At 36.2% G+C, this 20,998-nt stretch overlaps 1 protein-coding gene across 4 annotated transcripts in view; it reads left to right on the top strand.

Moving 5' to 3' along the window:
* The window catches only part of SUCO (SUN domain containing ossification factor), an 84,081-nt gene extending 63,699 nt beyond the window's left edge, over positions 1 to 20,382 (top strand). For 3 of the 4 annotated variants that reach the window (XM_009194240.4, XM_003893572.5, XM_021930510.2), the window contains 5 exons: positions 7,997 to 8,101; positions 10,287 to 10,441; positions 10,916 to 11,007; positions 17,283 to 17,338; positions 18,371 to 20,382. In XM_009194240.4, coding sequence (XP_009192504.1) covers positions 7,997 to 8,101; positions 10,287 to 10,441; positions 10,916 to 11,007; positions 17,283 to 17,338; positions 18,371 to 18,814 — 852 coding nt within the window. In that variant the 3' untranslated portion in view covers positions 18,815 to 20,382. Of the gene's footprint in view, positions 1 to 7,996; positions 8,102 to 10,286; positions 10,442 to 10,915; positions 11,008 to 11,280; positions 11,372 to 17,282; positions 17,339 to 18,370 lie in introns of all 4 variants that reach the window. The other variant, XR_640927.4, reaches the window with a different exon arrangement.
* The last annotated feature ends 616 nt before the right edge of the window (positions 20,383 to 20,998 follow it).

The raw sequence follows: 20,998 nt of genomic DNA, 5'->3' as shown, positions 1-20,998 counted from the left end.
GGTTGTTTGCTTTTTTCTTGTAAATTTAAGTTATTTGTAGGTTCTGGATATTAGCCCTTTGTCAGATGGGTAGATTGTCAAAATTTTCTCCCATTCTGTAGGTTTCCTGTTCACTCTGATGGTAGTTTCTTTTGCTGTGCAGAAGTTCTTTAGTTTAATTAGATCCCATTTATTTTGGCTTTTGTTGCCATTGCTTTTGGTGTTTTAGTCATGAAGTCCTTGCCCATGCCTATGTCCTGAATGGTATTGCCTAGGTTTTCTTCTAGGGTTTTTATGGTTTTAGGTCTAACATTTAAGTCTTTAATCCATCTTGAATTAAATTTTGTATAGGGTGTAAGGAAGGGATCCAGTTTCAGCTTTCTACATATGGCTAGCCAGTTTTGCTGCACCATTTATTAGATAGAGAATCCTTTTCCCATTTCTTGTTTTTGTCAGGTTTGTCAAAGATCAGATGGTTGTAGATGTGTGATATTATTTCTGAGGGCTCTGTTCTGTTCCACTGGTTTGTATCTCTGTTTTGGTACCAGTACCATGCTGTTTTGGTTACTGAAGTCAGGTAATGTGATGTCTCCAGCTTTGTTCTTTTGGCTTAGGATTGTCTTGGCAATGCGGGCTCCTTTTTGGTTCCATATGAACTTTAAAGTAGTTTTTTCCAGTTCTGTGAAGAAAGTCATTGGTACCTTGATGGGGATGGCATTGAATCTATAAATTACCTTGGGCAGTATGGCCATTTTCATGATACTGATTCTTCCTATCCATGAGCATGGTATGTTCTTCCATTTGTTGTGTCCTCTTATTTCGTTGAGCAGTAGTTTGTAGTTCTCCTTGAAGAGGTCCTTCACATCCCTTGTAAGTTGGATTCCTAGGTATTTTATTCTCTTTGAAGCAATTCTGAATGGGAGTTCACTCATGATTTGGCTCTCTGTTTGTCTATTATTGGTGTATAGGAATGCTTGTGATTTTTGCACATTGATTTTGTATCCTGAGACTTTGCTGAAGTTGCATCAGTTTAAGGAGATTTGGGCTGAGACAATGGGGTTTTCTAAACATATAGTCATGTCATCTGCAAACAGGGACAATTTGACTTCCTCTTTTTCTAATTGAATACCTTTTATTTCTTTCTCCTGCCTGATTGCCCTGGCCAGAACTTCCAATACTGTGTTGAATAGGAGTGGTGAGAGAGGGCATCCCTGTCTTGTGCCAGTTTTCAAAGGGAGTGCTTCCAGTTTTTGCCTGTTCAGTATGATATTGGCTGTGGGTTTGTCATAAATAGCTCTTATTATTTTGAGATACGTTCCATCAATACCTAGTTTATTGAGAGTTTTTAGCATGAAGGGCTGTTGAATTTTGTTGAAGGCCTTTTCTGCATCTATTGAGATAATCATGTGGTTTTTGTCTTTGGTTCTGTTTATATGATGGATTATGTTTATTGATTTGTGTGTGTTGAACCAGCCTTGCATCCCAGGGATGAAGCCCACTTGGTGGTGGTGGATAAGCTTTATGATGTGCTGCTGGATTCGATTTGCCAGTATTGAGGATTTTCGCATTGATGTTTATCAGGAATATTGATCTGAAATTCTCTTTTTTGGTTGTGTCTCTGCCAGGCTTTGGTATCAGGATGATGCTGGCCTCATAAAATGAGTTAGGGAGGATTCCCTCTTTTTCTATTGATTGGAATAGTTTCAGAAGGAATGGTACCAGCTCCTCTTTGTACCTCTGGTATAATTCAGCTGTGAATTCCTCTGGTCCTGGACATTCGTGGCTGGTAGGCTATTAATTATTGCCTCAATTTCAGAGCCTGTTATTGGTCTATTCAGGGATTCAGCTTCTTCCTGGTTTAGTCTTGGGAGGTCTTGGGAGGGCATATGTGTCCAGAAATTTATCCATTTCTTCTAGATTTTCTGGTTTATTTGCATAGAGGTGTTTATAGTATTCTCTGGTGGTAGTTTGTATTTCTGTGGGAGTGGTGGTGATAACTCCTTCATCTTTTTTTATTGTGTCTATTTGATTCTTCTCTCTTTTCTTCTTTGTTAGTCTTGCTAGTTGTCTATCAATTTTGTTGATCTTTTCAAAAAACTAGCTCCTGCATTCATTGATTTTTTTGAAGGGTTTTTTGTGTCTCTGTCTCCTGCAGTTCTGCTCTGATCTTAGTTACTATTTCTTGCCTTTTGCTAGCTTTTGACTGTGTTTGCTCTTGCTTCTCTAGTTCTTTTAGTTGTGATGTTAGGGTGTCAATTTTGGATCTTTCTTGCTTTCTCTTGTGGGCATTTAGTGCTATAAATTTCCCTCCACACATTGCTTTAAATGTGTCCCAGAGATTCTAGTATGTTGTGTCTTTGTTCTCATTGGTTTCAAAGAACATCTTTATTTCTGCCTTCATTTCGTTATGTACCCAGTAGTCATTCAGGAGCAGGTTGTTCAGTTTGCATGTAGTTGAGTGGTTTTGCGTGAGTTTCTTAACCCTGAGTTCTAGTTTGATTGCCCTGTGGTGTGAGAGACAGTTTGTTATAATTTCTGTTGTTTTACATTTGCTGAGGAGTGATTTACTTCCAACTATGTGGTCAATTTTGGAATAAGTGTGATGTGGTGCTGAGAAGAATGTATATTCTGTTGATTTGGGTTGGAGAGTTCTGTAGATGTCTATTAGGTCCACTTGGTGCAGAGCTGAGTTCAAGTCCTGGATGTCCTTCTTAACTTTTTGTCTTATTGATCTGTCCATTATTGACAGTGGGGTGTTAAAGTCTCCCATTATTATTGTATGGGAGTCTGAGTCTCTTTGTAGATCTCTAAGGACTTGCTTTATGAATCTGGGTGCTCCTGTATTGGGTGCATATATATTTAGGATAGTTGGCTCTTCTTGTTGAATTGATCCCTTTACCATTATGTAATGGCCTTCTTTGTCTCTTTTGATCTTTGTTGGTTTAAAGTCTGTTTTATCAGAGACTAGGATTGCAATGCCTGCTCTTTTTTTTTTTAGTTTTCCATTTGCTTGGTAGATCTTCTTCCATCCTTTTATTTTGAGCTTATGTGTGTCTCTGCACATGAGATGGGTCTCCTGAGTATAGCACACTGATGGGTCTTCACTATCCAATTTGCCAGTCTGTGTCTTTTAATTGGAGCATTTAGCCCATTTACATTTGAAGTTAATATTGTTATATATGAATTTGATCCTGTCATAATGATGTTAGCTGGTTATGTTGCTCATTAGTTGATGCAGTTTCTTCCTGACATCGATGGTCTTTACAATTTGGCATGTTTTGCAGTGGCTGGTACTGGTTGTTCCTTTCCATGTTTAATGCTTCCTTCAGGAGCTCTTGTAAGGCAGGCCTGGGTGGTGACCAAATCTCTCAGCATTTGCTTGTCTGTAAAGGATTTTATTTCTCCTTCACTTATGAAGCTTAGTTTGGCTGGATATTAAATTCTGGGTTGAACATTGTTTTCTTTATATTGGCCCCCACTTTCTTCTGGCTTGTAGAGTTTCTGCCGAGAGATCCGCTGTTAGTCTGATGGGCTTCCCTTTGTGGGTACCCGACCTTTTTCTCTGGCTGCCCTTAACATTTTTTCCTTCATTTCAACTTTGATGAATCTGACAGTTAGTGTCTTGGAGTTACTCTTCTCAAGGAGTATCTTTATGATGTTCTCTGTATTTGAATGTTGGCCTGCCTTGCTAGGTTGGGGAAGTTCTCCTGGATAATATCCTGAAGAGTGTTTTCTAGCTTGGTCATTCTCCCTGTCACTTTTAGGTACACCAGTCAGATGTAGATTTGGTCTTTTCACATAGTCCCATATTTCTTGGAGTCTTTGTTTGTTTGTTTTTACCCTTTTTTCTCTAAACTTCTCTTCTCGCTTCATTTCATTTATTTGATCTTCAATCACTGGTACCCTTTCTTCCACTTGATCGAATTGGCTACTGAAGCTTGTGCAAGCGTCACGTAGTTCTCGTGCCATGGTTTTCAGCTCTATGAGGTCATGTAAGGTCTTCTCTATGCGTTTATTCTAGTTACCCATTCGTCTAATCTTTTTTCAACATTTTTAGCTTCTTTGCGATGGGTTCGAACATCCTCCTGTAACTCAGAGAAGTTTGTTATTACCGATTGTCTGAAGCCTACTTCTGTGAACTTGTCAAAGTCATTCTCTGTCCAGCTTTGTTCCGTTGCTGGTGATGAGCTGTGTTCTTTGGAGAAGAGATGCTCTGATTTTTAAAATTTTCAGCCTTTCTGCTCTGGTTTCTCCCCATCTTTGTGGTTTTATCTGCCTTTGGTCTTTGATGTTGGTGACATACAAATGAGGTTTTGGTGTGGATGTCCTTTCTGTGTGTTAGTTTTCCCTTTAACAGTCAGTACCCTCAACTGCAGGTCTGTTGGAGTTTGCTGGAGGTCCACTCCAGACCGTGTTTGCCAGGATATCACCAGCAGAGGCTGCAGAACAGCAAATATTGTAGAACAGCAAATGTTGCTGCCTGATCCTTTCTCTGGAAGCTTTGTCTCAGAGGGGCACCCGGCTGTAGGAGGTATCAGTCGACCCCTACTGGGAGGTAGGTCTCCCAGTTAGGCTACACGGGGGTCAGGAACCTCCTTGAGGAGGCACAGTCTGTCCGTTCTCAGATCTCAAACTCCGTGCTGGGAGAACCACTACTCTCTTCAAAGCTGTCAGACAGGGACATTCAAGTCTGCAGAAGTTTCTGCTGCCTTTTGTTCAGCTATGCCCTGCCCCCAGAGGTGGAGTCTCCAGAGGCAGGCAGGCATCCTTGAGCTGTGGTGGGCTCCACCCAGTTCAAACTTCCCAGCCACTTTGTTTACCTACTCAAGCCTCAGCAGTGGCGGACACCCCTCCCCCAGCCTCGCTACTGCCTTGCAGTTTGATCTCAGACTGCTGTGCTAGCAATGAGCAAAGCTCTCTGGGCATGGGACCCTCCGAGCCAGGCGCAGGATGTAATCTCCTGGTGTGCCGTTTGCTAAGACCATTGGAAAAGCACAGTATTTGGGTGGGAGTGTCACGATTTTCCAGGTTCCATCTGGCACAGCTTCCCTTGGCTAGGAAAGGGAATTCCCCAACCCCTTGTGCTTCCTGGGTGAGGCGATGCCCTGCCCTGCTTCAGCTCACACTCTGTGGGCTATACCCACTGTCCAACAAGCCCCAGTGAAATGAACCTGGTACCTCAGTTGGAAATGCAGAAATCACCTGTCTTCTGCCTCGCTGATGCTGGGAGCTGTAGACGAGCTTTCCTATTCGGCCATCTTGGAACCTTTTGAGGAAGTTTTCTTGAGCATTATTCATAGTACATTGTGTGTGTGTGTTAGGTAGAAATGCAGAGGACTTTCCTGCAACTTTGTTAAACTCTAAAATTTTGTGTGTGTGTGCATTTTTTTTTAATGTAGATAATCTTATTGACTGCAAGTAAGAACAGCTTTGTTTCGTTTCTTCTTTTTGATTGTCATACTTTTTTATTTTTTTTTCCCTATCTCTTGGCTAGAGCTATATAGTGGTGCAATAGGACTGGTAATTATGACCATTCCCCTATCTTGTTGATTTTAAGGGAACTATTTCAATATTGCACCTCTAGTGTGATATGTGTGTTATCACATAATAAAGAAATTTTATACTTTTTTAAAAGGTTATTTGGGACTAGGGGATGGTGAAGTGATGAGGCCTTATACTGCAGAGTTTTGTTAGGTGCATCTTACTCTTCTATTCATGGCACATTATAAATTGGAGATATGCTTTGCAAATATTTTCTCCCAATCCATTACTTGTTTTCTTATTCTCTTTACAGTGTGGTTTGAAGAGCAGAAGCTTTTGATTTGTTGAAGCCCAATATATCAGTTTTCTTCTTGCTCTATGAATCTTTGCCTAATGCAAAATTACAGAGATTTTTTCCTTCGTTTTTTCTAGAAGCTTAATAGTTTTAGTTTTATATTAGGCCCATGATTCATTTTGAGTTAACTTTTGTGTGTTACAGGGTGTGGATCAAAGTTCTTTTTGGAAAGTCAGGGTCAGAAGAGCAAAGCATATAGACATCCATTTGTTCTAGAATCATTTGTTGGAATGAGTGTCCTTCCTCCACAGAATTTCCTTTGTACATTTGATAAAAATCAGTTAACCATATATATGTGGGTCTGTTTCTGGGCTTTTGTTCTATTGATCTGTTTGTCTATCTTTAAGGTAATAACACAATGTTATGTTTGTTGTAGCTTCATATTAACATTTTAAGTCAGGTAATGTTAAGTCCTCCAGTTTTATTATTTTACAAGATTGTTTTGGCTGTAGTAGTTTTTTGCATTTCTGTATGGATTTCGGGCTCAGCTTGTTAATCTCTACCAAAAAAAATTGAATCTTGATTGGGATTGTGTTGATGAATTTATAGATTAATTTGCATAATTGTCATCTTAATATTAAGACTTCTGACTCATGAACATAGTGTTTTATTTAGCTTTCATTAGTTTGAATACGAATGCCCCCTCCTGTGTATTTTCTCTTTGTTGATATGTAACATCAATGTCTTGTGTCTCAAAGACTTACTTAAGTACTTTTCAACAAAGTTGCATGTTAATAGTATTGGAAGTTAATCCTGATTAGAAGTGTTAAACAACGTATTAACTTTAGTAGCTTGTCCTTTAAATGTTTATAAATGTCTTGAATTTATCAGAGTCAAAGGTAAGTCAGGATTCAAAAGAAACAGTTTAAAAAGTCACATTTAGCATTTCGGAAAGATGAGGTAGGATAGAAAGTACCATAGTGGATCACAGTAAGGGAAGTAAGTGAAATCTTTTGCTGTACTTTTATACACCCTCTCCACACACAGGTACACAGCTGAGACTTAAAACTTTTTGGAATCAAAATATGAAAAACTTAGGTCTAGAATAATAGTTATGTAGATATTTCATATAGGGTCCTAAAAGAGTTTTATATTTCCTTGACTTCTTCCTGCCCTCATTTCCTCCTCCCTAACTTTATTAATAAGTTCAAATTTTCAGTTTATGTCTCCCTAATACAGAGTCATAACTATGAATGTGATGTATAATTCCCTAAAGTATGCATGCCAATTGTTATTATAAACAAGACATCTTTGTTGATTATAAAAGTTTCTAAAATTCAGTGCTGCCTAAAACAAATGGAAAGATAGGCATTTTTGATGCATTTCTTTCATCGATGATATTTTAGCATTGGTTAGATGAACAATTATAGATATTTCACTGTGTCCCATCCTAAGTTCCAACATAATATGCTATGAAAGAAATTTTTAAAACTTGGTTTTGAGCCTACTTTATAACCAAAAACATTCTTCAGAAAATTTTCAATTTGTCTTTGTGCCAACTGCTTTGCTTTAGAAACACTAAGTGACTTTTTTTTTTTTTTTTTTGAGACGGAGTCTGGCTCTGTCGCCTGGGCTGGAGTGCAGTGGCCGGATCTCAGCTCACTGCAAGCTCCGCCTCCCGGGTTCCCGCCATTCTCCTGCCTCAGCCTCCCGAGTAGCTGGGACTACAGGCGCCCGCCACCTTGCCGGGCTAGTTTTTTGTATTTTTTAGTAGAGACGGGGTTTCACCGTGTTAGCCAGGATGGTCTCGATCTTCTGACCTCATGATCCGCCCGTCTCGGCCTCCCAAAGTGCTAGGATTACAGGCTTGAGCCACCGCGCCCGGCCCACTAAGTGACTTTTTAAATATTTCTGGTTATATGCCGGTTTATTTATAGAACCCATGTTAATTTGAAAAGTAATTTACCAACTTCTGTTATACAGTATTTTACATTGTAGCAGTGAGTGGCAAAATAAATAAATAAATAAATAATAATTCTTGTTGGGGAGGGTTAGACACAGTCTCAGATACTTCAAGTGTTTTATTTCTAAAATTTCAAAGTTTACTTACTCATTGAGATTCCTATTAATACATTTGTTTTGAAATAACTTAATGGGGTTTTTTTAGATTATTTTATTTCAATTTTTAACGTTAATAGTTTGTAGTTAATATTCAAAGAAAAATAAATTCCTTTATTGTAGGATCAGCGGCAAACTGAAGCCATCCAGTTGCTACAGGCACAGCTGACCAACATGACACAGCTTGTTTCAAATTTATCAGCAACAGTAGCAGAATTGAAACGGGAGGTAATTGTTACTGCTGGTATTGTGAGACCCAGTGCATGTATAGAGATTGTCATAAAGTCAGGCTTGTTAACATGAACATAGTACCTAAAACTTTGACCAAACAAAATTGTAATTTGTAGTGAACTTTTAAAAAAACCAGAATATGGAAGTTTTAAGTTTTGGAAATATATTATCATAGTCTTTTGTAAAATATGGCTTTCATAATTTAGGCCATACCTATAATATAGGTATCAAACTTCTAGCAGGCCTTTTGTAAACATTGATAGTAGCAACACGTACTTCATTTTCAGTTCAAAACGGCTTTTAAAGTTGCTTAACAAAGCAAAAATTTCATTGATTTAAAAACTTTTTATTGAGCATCTAGCATATGTGAAGTGTGAGCTGTACACACCTAGGTTGTGGCATACGGTAGGTAATAGTCCCTGGCCTCACAGGGTTTACGTCCTGGGGGAGGGATAGAATACATGTAGTAAATAAATAAATAGATGATAATTTCTTCTAGTGATACATACTGTGAAGAAAATTAAATATGTGTGTGTGTAGGGTGGTGGCAGTAAGGGACGCTACTTTAGAGTGATCTTGGAGAGCTTATCTGAGGAGGTGGTATTACAACTAAGTACTGAAGAGGAGTTAGCAGCTGCACATTGCCTGGAATGATAACAAACCTGTTTATAGCAGAACTAGGGCAAAGGACTGGAGAGTAGAAACAGTGTAATGTGTTTGAGAGCAGAAAGAAAGCTGATATGACTGGAGCGGAGTAAGTGAGAGAAGTGAAGCTAAGAAATGGGTTCAAGATATTGACAGAGGCCTTGTCATGTAGGACTTTGTAGACAATTTAGAGTTTGAATTGTATTTGAATCATTGATTGTATCATTGGAAAGTATTAAGAAGTGATATGGATCATGTCATTAATGCTTAGCACTTTGAGAAACTCTCCATTTGTTGCTCTGTGGAGAATTGCCTGTTGGGGAACAGCAGGAGCAGAAGCAGACAGGAAATCAATTAAGAGGTAATTGCAGGCCAGGCATGATGGCTTTCGCCTGTAATCCCAGCACTTTAGGAGGTCCAGGCGGTCAGATCACTCGCGGTCAGGAGTTGGAGACCAGCCTGGCCAACGTGATGAAACACCATCTCTACTAAAAATACAAGAAAATTAGCCGGTGTGGTGGCATGTGCCTGTAATCCCAGCAACTTGGGAGGCCAAGGCAGGAGAATCGCTTGAACCGGGGAGGTAGAGGTTGCAGTAAGCCAAGGTCACACCACTGCATTCCAGCCTGGGCAACAGAGCAAGGCTCTGTCTCAAAAAAAAAAAAAGTAATTGCAGTAACCTGGATGAGATGGTGTTGATTTACAGTAGGATTTTAAAAGTTGAGAATAGTGTAAACTTACTGAATTCAGAATATTTTTAAGTTGTAGAAAGATAAGCCTTGAGGAATTAAGGTTGATCTCCAAGTTGTGGGCTTAAATAACTAGGTGGTTGATAGTTCATTTTTATAAGATGGGAAAGACTGGGTAAAAAGCACAATTATTTTTTCTCCCTGAGGAGGAGATAGTGTAAATGGAAAGACAGACCAAATGTGACGAAATGTTAACAATTGGTGAGATGGATAAAGGTGTAAATATATTTATTGTTTTATTTCTACAACTTTTCCATAGGTTTCACTCCTATAGAAAGAATTGGAATGCTGCAAAGAATTTTTTTTAAATGTCATAGTTTATTTTCAAAGAGCATGCCCTGCATTTCTGGTCTTTGAAGCACATTTTTAAAAAATACTTAAAATGGGCTGGGGGCGGTGGCTCAAGCCTGTAATCCCAGCACTTTGGGAGGCCGAGGCGGGTGGATCACGAGGTCAGGAGATCAAAACCATCCTGGCTAACACGGTGAAACCCCGTCTCTACTAAAAAAAATACAAAAAATTAGCTGGGCGTGGTGGCGGGCAGTGGTAGTCCCAGCTACTCGGAAGGCTGAGGCAGGAGAATGGCGTGAACCTGGGAGGCAGAACTTGCAGCGAGCCGGAGATCGCGCCACTGCACTCCAGCCTGGGCGACAGAGCGAGACTCTGTCTCATAAAAATATATATATATGTATATACTTAAAATGATTAGTCCTTTGAATTTTAGATACCCTTATATTTTTCCTAATATGATTTCCTATGATTATTATTTAACCCTCTTCTTATCTCAGGTTTCAGATCGACAAAGCTATCTTGTCATATCTTTGGTTCTTTGTGTTGTCTTGGGACTGATGCTTTGTATGCAGCGTTGTCGAAACACTTCTCAATTTGATGGAGATTATATTTCAAAACTTCCTAAAAGTAATCAGTATCCGAGCCCTAAAAGGTAATATCAGCATTATATTTCACAATTTTATTTTTTTACTATGCTTTATATATTTTTGAGAAGTTTTAAGCAAATAAAGGGAGACAGGTAATTTCTTTCCCTATATGATTATCTTGAAACCAAAACATTAAAAACATCATTGGATAGTAAGATGGTCCTGTGCCTAACCTGGCTCTGTAGACTATAATAGAGAAAACACTAATAGTAAGTGCATGAAACCCTTGAAATATTTGGTTGAGAAAGATGCTCAAATGTGGAATTCAAAGGAAGAAGAGAATACATATTTTAATACAATGCCTTTTAGACAAAGATCTTTAAAATTTTTTTTCACCTGTATTAGCAATAACTGGAGTGTTAGAGTTAGTCCTGTGCGGTATGCACAGTTCTCAATAACCTCTGTGTAGCCTCAACAAAAGAATACATTATAAGTACTTTACTCTTTGTAACCAATATGTATTTTTCTTAATGTGTTAGGTGCTTCTCTTCCTACGATGACATGAATTTGAAAAGAAGAACTTCATTCCCGCTCATGAGATCCAAGTCTCTACAGTTAACTGGCAAAGAAGGTAGATTTTTGTGGATATATAATATGTATATATAAACATGAAACTAGCTTCTGGCATAAATACAGTGTCAGTGTTGTGTTCATGACCATCTGCAACAAAAAATGGATACAAGTAGCCTTTGTCTTTGTGCTGTGTCAAAGCCACTTTATCATTTTCACATTTTATATTTGTCTTTGTTCCTAAAAGCCCAGAGGGTAGGGAGGGGGGCTTAGCTTAATTAGCAGTTGGTAGCTTTGTTTGCACATGCTCCTGTTTAGAAGTATTTCTTTTTAGAAAGGGATGTTTGAGAAAGTTCAACAGATATGGAAAACCTGAATGTGCTCCCATAGCATCCTGTGCTTTTCTGCCTTCTCTTCTTATACAGGTAGGACCCCTTTTGTCTCTAGTTTAGGACTATGAGGCACTTTCTGAACGAAAATCTGGTCTCTTTTTTTAGCCCCAGAACCTATAATTAGGTTCCATTGTCTAATGCTAAATAAATAAATACTTACATTTAAATGACTGGATGTGTACTGAGTGGATATTTTCCTATTTCAGTATCTTGTAATTAATGCTTATTAAGAGAATTAGGAATTTGTTGTCATACTAATATTAAAATAACTAAATTACATATTTAGGAGTGCTTTCTTAATAATCATTGGTTGTAGGATTTAGTAACTGAGTGGCATGTTTCAATTGATTAAATTATTCAAGTAATCATTCCTGGGCTTCACTGGTTTATTATTATCACAAAGTTTTACAGACTTAACCCATTACATGTGTGTTTACTTAAGGCTAGTAAATCTCTTCTTCCTTCTTGCTTTTTTCTTTTTCTTTTGGTTGACATGTCTTTTTATAAGTGAAATTTTTAATTTAAGTATTACATACAAGAAAGTATAATTATATGTGAAACTTAATGAATTTTCACAAACTGAATACAGCTGTGCAAATAACACCCAAATTAAGAAGTAGAACATTAGCACCTCAAAAACTTACTTGTGCTCTTTTAGTCGCTGCCCATCCTTTCCCAAAATAGCCAGTATTTTGATGTCTAACCATTGTGATATTCACCATGCCATTGACTATAGTCATTTGTTTAGTTTTTTTCCTTACAGTATTCCATTATATACATATACTGTACATCATTCATTTACATTTAGATTATTTTCATTTTGAGGTTGTTACATACTTTTGGTAAACACCTGTGCATTTCTGTTAGGTATACACTGGAAATGGGATTGGTGGATCATAGGATATGTGTGTGTTCAGTTTTAGTAAATACTGTCATACAGTTTTCCACACTGTTTTATGAATTTGCCCTTCTATCAGCTGCATATGAGACTTACAGTTACTCCATATTCTAAGATATTCCTTATTTGAGGTGTACCCGTGCAATTAGAAAATACATTAGATTTTTACTTCTCAGCATTTCTAGTCTTGAGTGAAATCATGACTATCTTACAATTTCTCTTCTCTTTATCCAATTTTTTAGGGCCAAACAGATTAGCTTTTTGCACCTGATAATAGAATTACTTCTATTTTAAACAACAGTGTCATCTTGGTGTATCTTTACCAGTAAAGAAAGTTGAGTAGAGTACGTAGGAGACTGACTTTAGTCCTGATTCTACCAGTAGTTAATTCATTTATTTCTTCTATTGTTGGATAAGTTTTCTTGTTATGGCACTTATCATAGTATGCTTTGATTTTACCTGTTTTTACTTGTCTTATTTTACCTCTAAGCTCTGTGGGAGAGACCATGTCTTTTTCTTATTGTGATAAAAATCACATAAAATTTATCATTTTAACAATTTTTAAGTGCACAGTTCATTAAGTATATTTACATTGTTTTGAAACAGATCTTCAGAATGTTTTTGTCTTGCAAACCTTAACTGTGTCCATTAACCAATTCCCCTTTTCTCCTTTCCTCAGTTCCTGGCAACCACTATTCTATTTTCTGTTTCTGTGAATTCAGCTACTTCAGATACCCCATATAAGTGAACTCATACAGTATTTTTCTTTCTGTGATTGGCTTGTTTCACTCAACATAATGTCCTCAAGGTTCATCTATATTATAGCATGTGATAGAATTTTTTTCCTCTTAAAGGGTGAATAATATTCAATCTGTGGTATTTATATACCTCATTTCCTTTATCCATTCATCTGTAAGTGGACATTTGGATTGCTTCCCCTCTTGGCTGTTGTGTGAGTAGTGCTGTTCAGGGGTATACAAATATTTCTTTGCCCATTTTTTAGTTGGATTGTTTGATTTTTTTGTTTTTAAGTTCAGGGAATTCTTTATAACCTCCATTCTGGATTATAACCCTCATTAGATAATATGATTTGCGAATATTTTCTTTCATCCTTTAGGTTGCTTTTTCACTGTTTGAATTGTGTCCTTGAATGTACAATTTTTAAGTCTGATGAAGTCCCGTTTGTCTATTGTGTTTTTGTTGTCTGTACTTTGGGGTCATATCCAAGAAATCGTCAAGTTCAAGGTCATGAAGCTTTTCCCCTATATTTTCTTCTAAGACTTTTATAGATTTAGGTCTTTAATCTGTTTTATATTAATTTTTGTATATAGTATAAGGGTCCAGTTTCATTCTTTTGAATGTGAATATTCCGTTTTTCCAGCACCATTTGTTGAAGAGACTGTCCTTTTCCCATTGAGTGGTCTTAGCACCCTTCTTAAAAATGAGTTGACCGTGTACATCAGGGCTTATCTCTGGGTTCTTTATTTTGTGCTATTGGTGTATTTGTGTTTATGCCAGTACTCTACCACGTTGATTACTATACCTTTGTAATGTGTTTTGAAATCTGGAAGTGTGAGTTATCTAACTTCTTTCTTTTTAAAATTCTTTTCCTTATTTGAGGTCGCTTAAGATTTTACGTGAATTTTAGGGTGAACTTTCTATATAAGCAATGTCGTTTTACTAGTTCACTTGCAGATTATTTTGGATTTTCAGTGAATACAGGTACAGATACTGAGAACAAAGACAGTTTTGTTTTTTCCTTTGCAGTCCTTATAGCTTTTATTTCCTTTGCTTTCTTAACTGTGTTATCTTGCATTTTCAGCAGTGTTAAATAAAAGTAATTGATAGGCATCTTTGTCTTGATCCAAAGGGAAAGCTTACAGTGTTTTACTGCTAAGATTGTATTTGTCATAGATGTTTTGTGGATTTTTTATTATGTATTTTGTCATTATGTGTTACCTATTGTCATAGGTATTTTGTAGATTTTTTATATTAGATTTTATTTCCATTTTTTATGTTATAAACATCAGTTATATTCAATTTTCTAATGTTAAATTTATATTGCATTTTAAATACCAGTTGGTCATGATATATATGTGTGTGAATTTTGTATTGTATGTATTATTTCCACATAATTTTGTTAGATAATTATTTAGGAATTTTGCACCTATATGAATAAGATTGGCATGTAATATTTTCTCTCATGTTGGATTTTGGTATGTAAGGGTTACAAAAATTAGATGGGCAGGGGTATCCCTTTTTATTTTTCTTTTTTTTCCCCTTCCATGCATTCATTAAGATTTTTTACTGGGGGGGTAGTAAATATTCCCTTTTACTGCCATTATGTTGGAAGTTGTGTACTGGTTCTGTTCTTTTACTAGTTACCCTAGAAGTCACAAGTATTAATGTTTGCCAAAGTCTCAAGTTCATCAATACTTGTATCTTCTCCTGAACAATACATAGATCTTTTTTTTATTTTTTATTTTTTTATTTTTTTATTTTTTGGGACAGAGTCTCTCTCTGTCACCCAGGCTGGAGTGCAGTGGTGCGATCTCAGCTCACTGCAAGTTCTGCCTCCTGGGTTCATGCCATTCTTCTGCCTCAGCCTCCCGAGTAGCTGGGACTACAGGTGCCCACCACCTCGCCCGCCTAACTTTTGTATTTTTAGTAGAGACGGGGTTTCATGTCTTATAGTTAGCCAGGATGGTCTCGATCTCCTGACCTCATGATCCACCCTCCTCGGCCTCCCAAAGTGTTGAGATTACAGGCGTGAGCCACCACACCCAGCCTACATAGATCTTAAAACTCTTATTTGTCCCAAGTCTTATTTGTGTTACTGTTCTTGTATATTTTAATTCTATTTTTTCTGCTTAATTTTAACTCAACAAGGTATTTCTTTTTACAGTTAATGTTCATTTAAATTTACCACGTTTACTAATTTTTTATTCTTGAGAGCTTTCATTTGTCATTAGTTAAAACTGAAATGTTCTCCTTTTTCTTTATCATTTTGACGTTCGTGAGGCTCTTTGGAGCTCTGGATTGGTAGGTTTCTTTTATTGGTATTGAGAAATTTTCAACCATTATTTTTTCCTCCCAGATATTCCCTGTGCTCCAGTCTCTTTTAGATTCTCATATTTAATTTAACTTATTACTTCTCTGTGTATCTTCCCTGTCTTGTAAACATTCCACCTTTTTGACTTTTTGTGCTGTATTTTGGATGATATCTTCTGATATGCTTCCAGGCTAGCAGTCTTACTGTTACTAAGTTTATTCGTTGGTTTTTCAATTTCAGTTAATTTTGTCCATTTCCAGGAGTTCTTTTTGTATTTTTTTAAAATCCAGGTCTGTATTTTCCTTGTTATTTGTTTCCTGCAGATATTTTCAAGCTTATTTTCTAGACATATTAAGCATAATTGTCTTTATAGTTTGTGTTTGATAAATCTAGTATCTTAAATTTTTGTGAATCTGTTCATTGTCTTTGTAAGCTCTTACTCAAGGTGCGTTGTGTCTTTGTGTGCTACTTTTTCTCTTTGAAAAATTATTTGTAGTGATATTTGAGGCCTAGAATATAGGTTCTTATTTGAGAGGGAATTTGTGTGTTTTACATTAGTGTAATACCTTACATTCATGACTTGAGGTTTGTTGGGCCACCAGATGATGATAATTTGTACTGCAAGTTCATGCATGGTTTCATTCTTTCCCTGAGCGTATAATCCTTTGGAGTCTCAGTTTGCTGTACACAGGAAGATGGTATCTTATGACACTAAACTTTGGGTGGGCCCGAGAACCTGATTTCTGATCCATTCCCTTATGATACCATGAGAACCAAAGTTCATATATTCTTGTGTTGGCAAAAGTTTTCAGGGCAAAAATGACTTTTGTCTTCCACTTGATTGTCTGGGTTCCCACTTTTCTTTCAGTTTTAGCCTAGGGATTACTTTCTTGGCAGCTTTTCAATGCTTTTAGTGATTTTTTTTTAAGAAAACAAACTATCATTACCTAGTTGCTTTCATTGTAGAGGTTGATCTGAATAACATAGCCGTTTCTAAAAATATACATCATTTTTAAAGAAAGTAAATTAAGATTAGTAATCTGATAGAAATGACTGTTTAGAGGGATGTTTTGATATTTTCATATATTTGATGACTTTCTCAAATCTCTGAAAGATAATGTAAAAAATTACAGTTGGTTGAATTGTATTAATAAATTTCCCAAATGGGAAGCTTTTATAGTGAATTTGCTATGTGTAAGCTTTTGTCTCTGTCAGACCTTAAATTGTTTATTTTTAGTGGATTGAATAGGATTAAAGTCTCATAGCCTCTCTTTAAAAAATATGTGTCTATTTTGTCAGTATGGGGGTGGGGTAGGGATATATCTTGAATCTGCTTAGAGTAATGAAACCTTAGAAACTTTGGGCTAAAACTAATAAATCTAATTTATTCACTATGCCAGAAGTGTTTATTCATTATTGCTTAGTAATATATATTGCACGTTCAAGCTGTTTTTAGATTTGGATTTCATAGTTTTGATCATAGTAATAAACAGAGAAAAATATCTTGGATATCTTTTTGTGTTTATTTCTCTAACTGGCTTCCAAACACGGTCACGACTACTTGTTGCACATTGTTAATCTACCTTTGTGACACAGTTTAGAGGCTAGTCCTTCAGGGAAATATTCAGATGATCTGCAGGTTTGGTGTTCGCTTACCCAGGAATGTTTCTTTTCTTACCAGGTAAAAGAGTAGGGCTAGGCCCAAAGAAAGATCCTTATTGTATTGGTTGATGATAACCAGCTACTAGTTAACAACTTAAGGAAGTATAGTTATTTGAAGATAACCAGTCAAGTATAGGAATTGTATCATCTTCCACCTTGCCTCTTTTTGCTTACTAATTTAAAATACATAAATATATAGTTAACCTGATATAAATTAATTGGTTCTATTACTAGAGGATAATAAGGAATGATTTTTCTTATTTCAGTATGTAATTATAGCAAATCCACCAAATCCACTTTACATTTTACATCTGCTTTTTTTTCACTTACAGTAGACCCAAATGATCTGTACATTGTAGAACCCCTCAAGTTTTCTCCAGAAAAGAAGGTAATTGTTTATTTCTTTTTAAGTTTATTGCTATATTTTGTGATCATAAATGAAGAAAAGAGGTTGAAAGGTTCAAGGTAATTACCTTTAAGTAGTCTTTAATTGAATGTGTATTTTCTATCATGGTAATGGTATAAATAAATATTTACAGGGGTCAGCAAGCTGTGACCCACAGGTCATATGTAGTCTATTTTATATGGGCCATGAGCCAGATAGATTTTCTCATTTTTAAAGAGTGATAAAATAAAACAGAACAGCATGCAAGAGAGAAAATATGTGACCTGCGAAGTCTAAAATATTTACTGTCTGACCCTTTACAAAAAACATTTGTTGATCCTTGGATGATTGTCATTATTTATTACCAAATGCATGCCAAGCACAGAGCATACACCATTTCTCTAATCCTCACAACCTGAAGATGTTATCCTCATTTTTTTTTTTTTAATGAAAAAACAGCAACTCGGAATGTACTTAGGATATTTTGGCTTCAAAGTCTTTGCTTTTTCATTTTGCCTTTCAAATTAAGTTATACTAATTTTAATTAGTAGTAATTTTATCTAGGTGAAAGAACTTGGGCTTTGTAGGAAAATAGCCTAAGATTCCTTCTCAACCTGGCTACTTACTACATTGTAACTTGGGCAAGGAACCAAACATCTGAACCTTGCTTTTCTCATTTACGAATCAAGGGTAAAATACCAACCTTTCAGGGTTAATAACTGCCATAATACATGAAAGCGAACTATGCTATCTGGCAGTTAGTAGGTATTCAGATATTAGTATCATTCCCTAAACCTATATTCATAGGTAGCAGGTAAGCAATTTAAAGAGTTTTGATTCAGTAGTATTTACAAATTGGGAAGGTGATGGTAGTATCTACATAGAACATAACAATGTATGTGTTCTGTGCTGTTTATAATACTGTTTTACTTTTCACCAGGAGGTGGCACTTCTCTATTTGCTCAGCTCTCTAGGTGTTTGATAAGGTTACTATGGGAAGTATAATTACTAACTTTTCTTTTACTTGTGTTATAGAAGAAGCGCTGCAAGTACAAAATTGAAAAAATTGAGACCATAAAGCCTGCAGAACCATTGCACCCCATAGCCAATGGAGACATAAAAGGAAGAAAGCCCTTTACGAACCAGAGAGATTTTTCTAATATGGGAGAAGTTTATCACTCTTCTTATAAAGGTCCTCCATCTGAAGGAAGCTCAGAAACTTCATCACAGTCAGAAGAGTCCTATTTTTGTGGCATTTCAGCTTGCACAAGTCTGTGCAATGGACAGTCTCAAAAGACAAAAACTGAGAAGAGGGCTTTAAAACGAAGGCGATCTAAAGTTCAAGACCAAGGAAAATTGATAAAAACTCTAATACAGACTAAGTCGGGATCATTGCCGAGCCTGCATGACATAATCAAAGGAAACAAAGAGATCACCGTGGGAACATTTGGTGTTACAGCAGTCTCGGGACATATCTAAAATTAATTGAACTTTTCATACTGAAGACTTTTTTGTTGTTCTTTGGAGAACAGTCTGTGGTATTTGAAGGGTTTGGGGAGGGAGAAAATATTAATGGGAAAGGCATTCAGAAATTATGGTTTCTGCCTTTTTAAAAAGTAGATGGGATTGTGTCAATCTTGGTTAATGAGCTACAGTTTTACAAAGCTGATCACTTCCTATAAGGACAATGGTAGACATTTTATAAAGATGTTTTTTCACAAGATTAATTACTGGGACAAAAGTAATTTGGAAGCCCAGTTCCTTAGGTGGGATAGGAATGAAAGCCTAAACCTCTTCCTTTAGCTTTGTTCCTATTTCTTGCACCTTCCCATATTTATGTGCCTTTTGTCTATTTATAATGCCACTGGAAGAGGAGGGAGAACTTTTTCTGTTATTTGATTTCTTTTATAACTGTGTTAGGTTTTTGAAGCTACAAACACTACAAGGCTTGGAGGGGTCTGTGCCTGAAGCTCAGCAGTGTGGGTCAGACAGTCTAAAGATCCTAAAGACTTGCCAACTGGATCTTTGTTTAGCAAACTCACTGGAAATGAACATTAATGGAATTTTTAAGTCTGTTCTTTTAGGTAGATGGTGATGCTCTTGTTATTTTCACTTATTCAGACTGGATTACTTCTTACTTAGTTACTAACTCAATGAGGAAGATAAAAACCCCTACAGGATCTTTTTTTGCAAACAACTGATATATGCAAACAAATTTTTGACAAATTCACCTTTTAAACACACTTAACCATTTGTGAAGGTTTTCTTTAGCTTACATTTTAAACATACACAATAAACACTAATCTTCCAAACTTTCACTGTTTTTATTAGTACGAATATAAAATTTGAAGGTTTGGCCAATTAGTACAAGTCTCATGATATAATCACTGCCTGCGTACATATGCACAGATCCAGTTAGTGAGTTTGTCAAGCTTCATCTAATTGGTTAAGTCTAAAGGGATTATTATTCCTTGATGTTTGCTTTGTATTGGCTACAAATGTGCAGAGGTAATACATACGTGATGTCAGTGTCTCTTTTTTTTTTTGTCTTTAAAAAACAATTGGCAGCAACTGTATTTGAATACAATGATTTCTTAGTGTGATTGTACAGTAATGAATGAAAGTGGAACATGTTTCTTTTTGAAAGGGAGAGAATTGACCATTTTGTGTTGTGATGTTTAAGTTATAACTTATTGAGCACTTTTAGTAATAACTGTTTTTAAACTTGTCTAATACCTTTCTTGGGTATTGTTTGTAATGTGACTTATTTAAAGCCTTTTTTGTTTGTTTAAGTTGCTGCTTTAGGTTAACAGCGTGTTTTAGAAGATTTAAATTTCTTTCCTGTCTGCACAATTAGTCATTCAGAGCAAGAGGGCCTGATTTTATAGAAGCCCCTTGAAAAGAGGTCCAGATGAGAGCAGAGGTAGAGTGAGAAATTATGTGGTCTGTGTGTTGTGGAAAGAAAATTTTCAATATGTAACTACGGAGCTGTAGTGCCATTAGAAACTGTGAATTTCCAAATAAATCTGAACACTTGTCTTTATTAATTACTGGCTCTTCTGTCTTTTAAAAGAGAAGTCAGAAATTATTAATCTTTGAACAGAGATTTAAGTTTTGCCACTTTTAAAACTAAATATAGCAACATTCCATTCAATATTGATCACATTTCAGCCAACTACAAAATGATTATACATTTACATAAACATTTTGCTCCCTATACTATCAAAATTTCACTTTAACTGTTTCATGTCTAAATACAGCATAACATTTTGCAACTTGAGGTTTATTTTTTCCTCTCCCACATTATAACTACATGAGAAAAAAACTTAAGAAGTGAAAATAGTAGTAGTTTTGTGCCTATTAAGAAGCAAAAACTATATAGATATTTATCCAATGGGATTTTAATGTTCTCTGATGATCAACCTCATTTTATTTCTTCTAATGTTAAGTAAAGCATTAAAACAGTATGAAATAAGAGGAAACTAGGGGATTGGTAAGAACAAGGATGCAAAGTAAAACTATTAATTGAATTTTTAAAAGCATTAAAGTTGTGGCTCACGCCTATAATCCTAACACTTTGGGAGGCCGAGGCAGACAGATCATTTGAGGTCAGGAGTTTGAGACCAGCCTGACCAACATGGTGAAAACCCGTATCTACTAAAA

The sequence above is a fragment of the Papio anubis genome, chromosome 1, assembly GCF_008728515.1.
Source record: "Papio anubis isolate 15944 chromosome 1, Panubis1.0, whole genome shotgun sequence".
Classification (NCBI taxonomy): Eukaryota; Metazoa; Chordata; class Mammalia; order Primates; family Cercopithecidae; genus Papio; species Papio anubis.
This window is presented reverse-complemented; position numbering and strand designations above follow the sequence as displayed.